The sequence below is a fragment of the Nicotiana tabacum genome, chromosome 21 (assembly GCF_000715075.1).
Source record: "Nicotiana tabacum cultivar K326 chromosome 21, ASM71507v2, whole genome shotgun sequence".
Classification (NCBI taxonomy): Eukaryota; Viridiplantae; Streptophyta; class Magnoliopsida; order Solanales; family Solanaceae; genus Nicotiana; species Nicotiana tabacum.
This window is the reverse complement of record NC_134100.1, coordinates 30943467-30954930: the sequence shown is the minus strand read 5'-3', so window position 1 is coordinate 30954930 and position 11464 is coordinate 30943467. Positions and strand designations below refer to the sequence as shown.

General features: G+C 36.9%; 1 protein-coding gene across 1 annotated transcript; it reads right to left on the bottom strand.

Annotated features, from left to right (window-relative positions):
- Positions 1-4652: 4652 nt before the first annotated feature.
- LOC107808965 (geraniol 8-hydroxylase-like) lies at positions 4653-8445 on the bottom strand. The gene is made up of 4 exons (XM_016633529.2): positions 7768-8445; positions 6897-7082; positions 6131-6420; positions 4653-5329 (listed from the first exon to the last, which is right to left on the bottom strand). The coding sequence occupies exons 1-4, from the start codon at positions 8189-8191 to the stop codon at positions 4727-4729; spliced, it is 1503 nt and encodes a 500-aa protein (XP_016489015.2). The 5' UTR covers positions 8192-8445; the 3' UTR covers positions 4653-4726.
- Between the last annotated feature and the right edge of the window lie 3019 nt (positions 8446-11464).

Genomic DNA, 11464 nt, shown 5'->3' with positions numbered 1-11464 from the left:
ATTTGAATTTTTTAGGGTTTCTGATTCTTTGATCTCAAATTCGAACACTTCTAGATATATTCGAACCAAACCAATGGTGTTTTAGGCACGAGGGAGGTCAGGTGGATAACTGGTGTGAGTTTGAGGTAGGTTGGGGTAGGGTTAGGTTTCACTCGAATCTTCAAATGAAGATTCGAGCAGTTCCAGGAGGATTCGAACCATGCTACTAACAGATTCATGATGAGGAAGGACAGGGGAAACTATGGTGTTAATTTGGAGGCCATCGGAGAAAGTTGGGTCTTCAGACCAACTTTCGATTGAAGATTCGAGACGTTGTGGTCTGATTTGAGGGAAACTAACACCAGATCCGTAAAGAGGGTGTTGTGAGGAAGTTATGTTGTTAAGATGGGGTCATTTGGACCACCGGAACCGCCGTGAGGCGATTTCCGGTGGGCGGTACACGGTGGTGGACGGTGGGGTTCATCTGGTCTCTTGAAAGAGACGATGAACAGGACAGGGGGTGGGGTGTTTGGTTTGGGGGGGCTGGGGTAGGATTTAGGCTTTTATAGGGGTGGGGTGGATTGATCTTGACCGTCAGATCAAACATGATCCACGGTCAGGATCAGCTCACTTAACCAAACGATGTCGTTTGGTTTAAGCTGGGGGAAAGGGTTGACCCGGGCAAAGTGGATCGGGTATAGAGGACTGACCGGGACCGTTGGATTACAAGGGAACAGACGGCCTTGATTGAATCCAAACATACGACGTCGTTTGATTTAATTGAAGATCTGAACTGGACCGTTGGATCTGACTGATCAATGGTCCAGATTGAAAGCATCCAAACGACGTCGTTTGGGAGACGGTTGAGAGATCTGATCCTGGATTGGGTCATTACATATTTTGGGCCTGATTTTTGTCAATTAAACGGCCCAACCCAATTTTCTTTCCTATTTTACTTTTAATTTCTAATTAATAAATTCCTAATTCTAATTGTAAAACATTACCCTTACAAAAATATTAATTACCTTTTAACAACTATTAACACATAAACAAAACATTAATCACACAATGACATAATTAAATGACGAAAATAAGATAAATGCATATTTTTGTGATTTTTTTTTTTGAATTTAATCAATTCTTAAATGCATAATTAAATCCTAGATATGCATGCAACTATAACAAAGTATACATTTACGGACAAAACACAAATAATTAATAAATGCCACCTAAATTCTAAAAATTGCACACTAAGAGAATTTTTATTTTTTTGATTTATTTTGGAGTAGTTTTCATGAGGCAAAAATCACGTGCTCACAGAGAGCACACTGAAAGCTCACCAACGGTCGATCTTGGAGCAGTACAATCGATGATCATCATAGAAAGGCGGGAAAACTCCCAATATACGTGGTTAGAGCTGACTAGGTCTGCAAGAATAGTATAAATTCGTACTAAGCCATTATACAGCGGTACAATAGCATTTCCTTGTTATTATTAGACATGTATTATGTTGGGATTCACCCCTCCTATATAAAGGAGACCCAAACATTCTTGTAGCAGGACTTTTTTCGCTGGACAATACAATATTGAATACAATAGAACATTCTGTGCTTCTCTTGCCAAAACATACTCAACAATTACTCTACGAATTTATTACATTGTTCTTCATTGATTACTTCTAATTTATTATGTTCATTCCTTGTTCTTCATTTATTGCGCATCATCAACCTTTAAAGGCTGCCCTCGAGGTCTCATATTGCTGAGCTCGAGGCCCTCGATCTTGAGACCACACTGGTTTGCTTATCGTTTCTTGTTCATTTATACTTAGCATTATTCGCATAACAACTAGTATTAAGATAAATCACGTATTTTTAGAACTACAAATTAAATATAATTGTCAATACCATTTTCAAAGTAAACATCCTCGATATACAGTCTCAACATTTATGCGGCATACTTAACCCCAACATACAGTCTCAACAAAACATTTGAAGCACAAAATGAATCTAAAAGCATTATTAAGAAACTCGCGAGCGTTAGATGCCCGTCAAAATTGAAAATTACTTCCCATCTTGGATAAACTTTTGCATGTATATACTCAATTAAGCTCCATAATTTACAATGTGACCGTAGAGTTTTCTAAAATATACCAATTGTATAAAATTACCCCAAGCAATAGATGTTATAGATTTCTAGCTCTACAAACAATATATAGCCAAAGGGGGCCCTTGATTTCACATGGAGAAAAAAAGACATCTTGACGTTACAATAATATCTGAATAATCAAGGTAAACAGTTTGGTGCTATCCAAAAATCTCTTATATAGTATGATTTTTTAGATGGCAGAGCTACTGTTATGAGTTATTTAACACTAAAATTTCAAAAGTCATGTTTTCTTTCTTAAATTTCGTGCTAGTCAAAACTGTCATATAAATTAAAACAAAAAAAATATACTTTTCCAGTCGACAAAGCTATTGTTAAATTTCTTATTCCGTATTATTGATTTATGTTAAGTGTGAAGCAACCATTTCATATCTTGAAATTTTTTCAATGAATTAAGTTGACAACCAAATTTTGCTTTTGCAAAATATATCGTAGGCTAAGAGAAAAGATAGGTTTAGCTAAACCAATGTTATTCTGGATCATGACTTAGGTATGGCCCACTTTTAAGATAATTTGGAAAAAAAATGTGATACTTACTAATTAGGAATAGATCTTAAACGTATTAGAGAACTTTTAATATTATTATTTATTTATACACTTATTTATTATTATTAATGTTACACACAATGTCTGTATATATACACACACGTTATGTTATTTTTACTATAACTCTTATTTAAATTTGGGCATGATGATATGAGTTGAGCTTATAAAAAAGAAAGAAGTGAAGACTCATATCACCAACTTCAATTTTGTTTAGGATTGAGGTGTAGTTATTGCTGTTGTTATTGATAATGTAAATGTTCTTGTATATTGTCATTGCATCGAAATTAAACTTGTAGTTGTTGTATCTTGACTGAACAATGTATTCATAATAAAAACGGAAAGAGGTCAAAAATATTCCTTTATTATGAGAAAAATGATCAAATATATCCTTCGTTATATATACTATTCGCCCACCACTATCCCTGACGTTACGAAATTGATAAAAAAAATATCCCTCCGTCGTTAGAGCCCTCCACCATGGCAATATTATCCTACGTGGCCTGATAATTATGCTGAAGTGGATACCATGTGTCAAGCCACCTCACCCAACCTCATTTTCTACCTTCTTCTTTGTTTTTCATTCACCACCTCCAGTGACAAATACCTTGAACACAAACCATTCCCACTCTATTTTACCACCATTAATAAACCCATTTTTTTTTACCTTTCATTGTTGCAAACTTCTTTATCAGATCTCACAAAAAATTATCTTTATCACCAATTTTTTCATCTTCACCGTGACCCGAAATTGGCAACGAACAATGTGATTTTGTCTCAATTGTTTAACTATGACAAGGAAACTGAAACAAGGCTTATCAATATGAATTTTGAGTAAATAAAATTGTCATTTTGATACTGGTGATTTATCCCTTAGTTATTGTATCAACATGCAATATTTTAATCAAATTAGTCCCAGCAAGTCTCTGCCGAGTGATTTCATCCAATTTTTTAGCTATGTCGTGTTAGGTGGTTTTTCCAATCTCCAACTTTGCCTTTCCTCAAGAAATGTTGATTATCAAAAGCAAATTGTTGACTGAAATGATTCACTCCTCTAAGAAAAAAGGCTTATCCACGAACTTCGCCAATTTGGTAATACAGACAACAAGGTTTTTCTTAATTTCCTTGTATGTCAAGAAATTGACATTTGTCTGGATTTTTCAAGCTTGTTTTCCAATAACCCAAGACATGATCCAAAATGCAATACCCCTTTGCAAAACAGATCGAATGCATCATCAATAGGAAAAGATGGTAGTTCTTTGGGTCTTAATTTTGTCAAATAATAATAATTTGAACAAAAACATCTTTGGTTTTGCAAAAGACATACAAAATTTTGCAGCCAAAAGACATTACAGATTCTGGTAGCAAAGAGTAAGGAATGGTGGTTGCAAAAAAGCGAAGTTGCAAACATGAAATCTGATATGATCTTGATAGAAAATTACATCTTATATGATTATTCCAAGAAGGAATTCAATCATGGGGGCCTTTGTGCAAACGGTGAGAAGAAAAATGGAATCGATCACGATTCAATAGAGAAGTGGAGGACGGAGTAAACTGGGTTTGGGGTGCCACATGGCGTCCACCTCAGCGTAATTGTCAGGCCATGTAGATGTTGCCATGGTGGAAGGCTCTAACGGCGGAGGGGTATTTTTGTACCAATATTATAACGTCGGTGTTAATGGTGAACGAATAGTATAACGGAGAGTATATTTAATCCTTTTTTCATAGTAGAGGGCTATTTTTAGCCCTTGTCCGTGATAAGAATTAGTTGAGAGTCTTGAGACTATTAGATTTTTTGTGGCTACAAATTACTATTATATATACTTGTTACATTAACAATAAATGTAACTAGTATTTTTTGTTAGGGAGCGCTTTACCCCCAATGTGGGACTTTCCGTCGCGAATCCGAATTAGTCGGGTCCTAATGTGAGTATCGGATACCGAGCGAGAAATAAAAAAAAACAATAAATGCCATTTTTGTGAAAGTTGGAATAGCTTTTCTATATATATTTTACATGTGCCCAACAGTAGTGCAATTACTTTAAAGTGGAATTGGTACAGCTCGCAGAGGCAACGATTTGGCTAGTGTAAGGCCAAACTTCTCTTCCATATCCAAGTCTTTTGGTGCTATCTCCCCTTCAACTTTCCATTCAAATGAATTCAACAAGGAACCCAATATAACTGGAACAGTCCTCATTGCCAAAGGTAGGCCGGGGCATATTCTCCGGCCACCACCAAATGGAATTAACTCAAAATCTTGACCTCGAACTTCAAACTCCGAACCCCAAAATCTCTCGGGCTTAAATACCAAAGGGTCATCCCAAATAGTTGGATCGCGACCCATTAACCAAACATGAATTAACACTAGAGACCCCTTTGGGACAAAGTAGCCACACACCTCAACATCTTTTTGGGCCTGGCGCAAGAACAAGGGGCCTGGTGGGTGTAATCGCATGGTTTCTTTCACAATGCACTGCAAATAAGGAAGTAGAGAAATATCTTGTTCTTCTATTACTTTGCCTTTGCCAATAACTTCTGCGAGCTCTTTTTGGGCCTTCTTCATTATGTCTGGATTTTTCATGACCTCTGCCATTGCCCATTCCACTGTATTTGACGTTGTTTCAGTCCCCGCAACGAAAAGGTCCTGTATTACAAATGCTGCAATTGAGAAACTAGGAAATTTGTTGCTCTGTGATATATATCCTTGTTAATGCAAAGCGATGGTGCTCTTTCCTTTGAAAGATATAAATTAGCCTATTCTAAGGAAGCAAATAATGTACAATAAGCTGTAAATAGTTTGTGATCTATCTATAATGTATATATAACTCTAGCTACATTTGTTTTTTTGCACATATGATTCGACCGCGAATATTTATTCTATCAATCCAAATATAATACTATTAGAGCGTGCAACCCAATCTAACTATATCAATCAATACGAAAACAGAAACAAACAAACCAACAACCCTAACAAGGTAATCATAACTAACAAGGCAAAGATATTTATGTGACAGTAACAAACAAGGTAGCATATACAAGTGTAACAACAACAATCTGGGTAGAAGACAAATGTGTAACAGTAATGAACCAAGTAGAAAACATAGATTTAACGAGAACAAACCAAGTAGGAAACATAGATGTGATAGTAATAAACCAAGTAGGAAACATAGATATAATGGTAATAAACCTAGTAAGAAACATAAATGTAATAGTAACAAACCCGAGACCCATGATTGATTTGCCACGGTGTACCTCTGTGTTTAATTTTTTCTTGCGTTTCCAAAAAATATATAGGACAAATTTAATAATGCAACTAGAATATTAGAAGTAAAACACATATGTACGCCAAAGAAAGATCAAATGAAACCTAGTGAAGCCAAACAGAGTAGCATTTGGTAAACTATATATTAAAAGAATGAAAAGAAAGAAGCAGTATAAAACATACCAGGAACATATGTTCAATGTCATTTTTTCCAATTGCCTCAGGATCTTCTTGGCTAACATTGAGCAGGACATCAAGAACGTCGTTTCTACTAGTATTGGTTTGCAACTTCCTCTGCTCCACACGTTCATCGATCAACCCCTCAAAAAGCTTAAGCAACTTCCCAGCGTGAACAGTAATGCGTCGCCTAATACCTTGAGGATCAATCTTTTCTAGCATAGGAATGAAATCCACTATGTTGGCCTTACCAAACTCCTCCATAAATTTGCAGACCAATTCCCTGAATTCTTTACCTGAATTCATATATAATAACATCAATAGATAATAGTTTTTATGTCTCAATCCAAGTATGTTGGGGTAGGATATACGAATTAATCATCATTGACCATGTCGGTTTATTTACACTCAGCTCAAACCAATGTTATATAAAATAAAAATGAAGGCATAATACGTAAACAAGCCATTGAACTTGGCCTCAGCTGGCAAGTATGCCCTCCAATTTTGGGTGTGCACAAGTAGGCACCTCAACTTGTCTCTACTTTGTTAGTTGAATATTCCAACTTATAAAATGAACATATAGTCATGCGAGTACTTGTGTTTACATGTTCAACTTCATACAAGTTGAGGTGCCTACTTGTGCACAATCAAAATTTGAGGGCATATTTGCCAGTTAAGGCCAAGTTTAAGGGCCTGTTTATGTATTATGCCTAAAAATAAAAGTACGAGAAGTTCTATATTACAAATATATGACTATACTATAAGGAGTCACCTGAATTCGCACAGGGGTCTGCAAAATCCCTGGAGAAAATGGTATTGGAAAGTAAACTCAATGATGTGTAGAAAGTAGCTTGGCCAATATCCACTCCCTCCCTTGTTTGGCTTTGCTGATGGCAATAAGAAATAAGCTCTTTGATCTTCCTAGACCTCAGATGCTGGTTTGCGTCAAGCCTGTTTCCTGAGTATAAAGGTGGCATAACTAACCCAATTTTCAGTAATCCACTAAACCTATCCAATTTTAAACGGGTTTAGGTATGACCCTTTTGTGGACTTGACCCAATAGGTTATACTTGATATGATCCATCAAATTATTGGGTAATCAAAATACTGCAACCGACTGGTCAAAATGTGACCCAAACATTACAAAATCAAAATTTGATATTGAATACTATGTAAATTTTGAAGAACTTAAACGAATAAGTTAGCAAAATTATACTATCTTTCAATTTATATGAACATATTTTCTTTTTAGTTCGTGCCAAAAAGAATGACTCATTTCCCTATTTGGAAATAATTTATATTTATACAATAATTTATGATCCCACAAAATATATGTGCTTTATTTTACACTACAAAATTAAAAATATTCTCTCTTTTCTTAAACTTCGTGCCAAGTCAAATGAGTTCACATAAATTTAAAAGGAGCGAGTATTACTTTTCACAAATTTTTTGGTTCAAAAAGAAAAATAAAAAGGAATGGAGGTCTGCTTATGTTGGGCGAATTAAATTATGGCCTGTTATTTGAATCATTTTCACCCAACCAATTTTAATTCGAACAAACTTTGAGCATCAAGACTCTTTTATTGAGTTGACTTATTTAAACCCGCTCAAGTTTGACCCAACTTGCTTATTGTCTCCTTTACCTGCGAAGATGTATGTATTCAAGATTTTCCTGAGGCATCTCCATCGATTATCCATCGGTAGCCAAATGACAGAAGATTGGTGATGGTTGTGGGCATGCATTGAATCTGGGACTGATCTTGAAAATGCTAAATCTTGCTTTTGGAGAACTTCTTTAGCCCCAGCTGCTGAAGATATTACCACTGTAGTTGTCTTCCCCAGTCTCAGACTAAATATTGGACCATATTTTTGGCAAAGACTTGCAAGAGACTTGTGGGGTTGTGCACCAATTAAGTTATGGAGATTTCCTATGAAGGGTAAAGGGATTGGACCTGGTGGAAGTTTCTTGTTATTACGTCCTCTGTCTCTAATGTCTTTTACCAAACAGAGGACTCGGACCAAAGTCCAGGCAAGTACTAATCCTCCAACAATGGCTAGGTAATCCATGGTTTAATTTGCTTCTGTTAATTTCCCTAACAACGTCATACTTAAAAGACACAGGTACCAAACATTAGTATTTAATACTCTATTTCTGCATTATTTCTTCTAGGATCATGTCGTTTGGATTAAAAAAAGAATGATATACGGATAGTGGGCAGGGGCAGTTCTAGTATTTTGGTATTAAGTTCATCTCAACCCAATATTTTCGACGCAAAGTATAGATTTTGATAAAAAAAAAACCAAAAAGCATTCAGCAAATATTACATATGGACTCACAATTTAAGTAAAATTAATTCATTCTAAGAACCTTAAATGTTAAAACTCATTAAGTTAAATTGTTAGATCCGTTTATGATACTAATTAGTGGGCTATAATAAATAATACTCCCTAGTTTTTGAGAACATATGCATGTCCATTTGAGTCTTGAAGTGCTAACTCTAATTTGTCCTTCCTCACGTAAATGAAGCAACAGCTGGTAGTGTAACGACCCAACCAGTCGTTTTGAGTAATTTCATTTCGCTCGCCAGTTCTCGAACATGACTGGCCTCGTGTAATATATTATGATTTATGTAAATCGTCGGTTTGGTTTTCAGGGTAATCGGAATGAAATTGGAAGAACAGTTCTCAGTTTGAAGCTTAAAATTTGAAAGGTTTGACCAAGTTTTGACTTGTTAGTATATGATCCCGGATTGAAATTTTTATGATTTGGTTAGCTCCGTTAGATGATTTGGGGCTTAGGAGCATGATCAGAATGTATTTTGGAGGTCCGTGGAAAGTTTAGGCTGGAAATGGCGAAATTGAAAATTTGGCATTTTCTGGTTGGTAGTGAAAATTTTGATATACGGAATGGAATTCCGAAAATTGGAGTAGAGAAAATGTGTCATTTGTGATGTGTGTGCAAAAGTTCAGGTCATTCTGACGAGGTTTGATAGACCTTTTGATCGAATTCGGAATTTGGGAGTTTTTGGAATTCATAGGCTTGAATCCGATGATGATTTTATGTTTTGATGTTGTTTTGAGTGTCCCGAAGGTTGAAACAAGTTTGAATGATGTTATGGGATATGTTGGCATGTTTGGTTGAGGTCCCGAGGGCCTCGGGTAAGTTTCGGGTGATTAATAGACCATTTCTTGGTTTTTGAGAGTTGCAGATTTTTCTTCTGTTCTGTTGCAGAGCTTTGTTCTTCACGTTCGCGAGAGGACCTCGCGTTTGCTAAGGGTTGTTGAGAGGGGCATCTGGTTTATTCTTCGCGTTCGCGATGAAATTCCCGCGTTCGCGAAGGTTCCTGAGTTAAAGCTACGCGTCCGCGAGGAGCGTTCCACGTTCGCGTATGGTCGGCTGTTTGGTCTTCGCGCTCGCGAAGAAGGGAATTTTGGTCAGTGAAGCTTGGTGCATCGCGAACGCGAGAGTGCTGCTGCGTTCGCGATGAAAAAATACCTGGGTAGTCAGTTTATATTTTAGAATCGAGGGTTTAAGTCCTATATCACAAAAATCATTGGAGAGCTCGGGAGAAGGTGAAATTGGAGGAGATTTTCAGTGGAGCAATTGGGGTAAGTATTATTCACTCATATTTGGTCTAATTCCATGATTTAGTCTTGAATTTCATCATTTAATTTGAGAAATTAGAGTGAAAATTGGGGGAAAATGGAAGGAAAATTTGAGAATTCTTTTGGGGATTTGAATGGGCAACTGATGTCGGACTTTGATGATTTTGGTATATATAAACTCGTGTTAGGATAAGGATTCTATTGATGTGATTTTTATCGGATTCCGACGAGAGGGGCTCGGGGGTCGGGTTTGGTCAATTTCGGGATTTTTGATGTAAATTGGTTATTTTCGATTGGGCTTTGTTCCATTAGCATATTTGATGGTATGAATCTGATTTTGGTTAGATTTGGAGCATCTGGAGGCCATTCGAGGGGCAAAGGCATCGCGGGCTAGCGTTTGGACCGGATAGAGGTAAGTAATAATTGTAAATGTTGTCCTGAGAGTATGAATCCCCGGATTTCACATTGTTGTGCTACTTTGAGGTGACGCACACGCTAGATGACGAGCGTGGGGCCGTGCACCGTTGGGTATTGTGACTTGGTCCGTCCCATACGACTGTTAAGTTGCGTATTTGATTGAAAACTATTTGATATCATTGTGTTTTGAAAATAATTATTATGTTTTGGGCGGAATGCCATATTTGGGCCCTGTGCTAACTGTTTTTGGACTTTATGTGGCTTTTTGTACTTTTCCTCACTGTTTTAACTTAATAATTGTACTCAGTCATGCTGTATTTTAGTGATTTCCTAAGTCAGCATTATTTACTCAATTTTGACGCTATAAATGATATTATGAGCTTAATGCCCTGTTTTACTGTTAGTCCGAGTGGCTTGTGAGGTTGATGGCTGAGAGAGGTCGAAGGCCTGATTGTGAGGTTGATGACTGAGATAGACGGAGGGTCTGATTGTGAGGTTAATGACTGAGAGAGGCCGAGGCCTTAGTTGTGAGGATTATATATTTATGGATCGGGCTGCACACCGTAGCAATATATATATTTATATGTATATGGATCGGGCTGCATGCCGCAGCGATATATGGATTGGGATGCACGCTGCAGCGATATAGCGTTTGGGCTGTAGGAGCCCCTCCGGAGTTTGCACACCCCAGTGAACGCAACCGACTATATATATGGATCGGACTGCACGCCGCAGCGATATATGGATCGGGATGCGTGCCGCAGTGGTTATTATATGGTACCTATTGAGCGTGGGTGCTGAGTGGGAGCTGATCGATAAAAGTTGAGTCATGAATGACTGAGAGGCTTGTCTGAGGGGCCTGTTTATGAACTTACTATTTTCAGTCCTCCTTAAAGTGAGTTTCTATTGAATATGTTGATTAAATTACTGCTTTCATTCATCTTTAGACCGAGCCTCTATTGAAAATGTTAAACAAATACTTTAAACAACTTTCATTTAAACTGAAGTTTTTACGAGGCGTTCGGAACTTAGTCACTGATTTGGCTTTGTTACTTTCTCTAAGATTTTTATGTTATGAAATGGCTATGAATTTTTGTTTGCCGAGGGGCTGTATACGAACTATGTTTTGCCCGAGGGGCCGATTATGATTTTCATAACTTTCACTATATATTTCATTAAACCCCTATTGAAAAGGTTAGAAAGATATTTTCTAAAGGATTTTACTGAAGTTGGAAATTTAGCGAAATGATTTGAATGGTATCCTCTCTTGGGAACATACTGTAACTACTGTGGTGCTATGACATGGTTTACGTGATT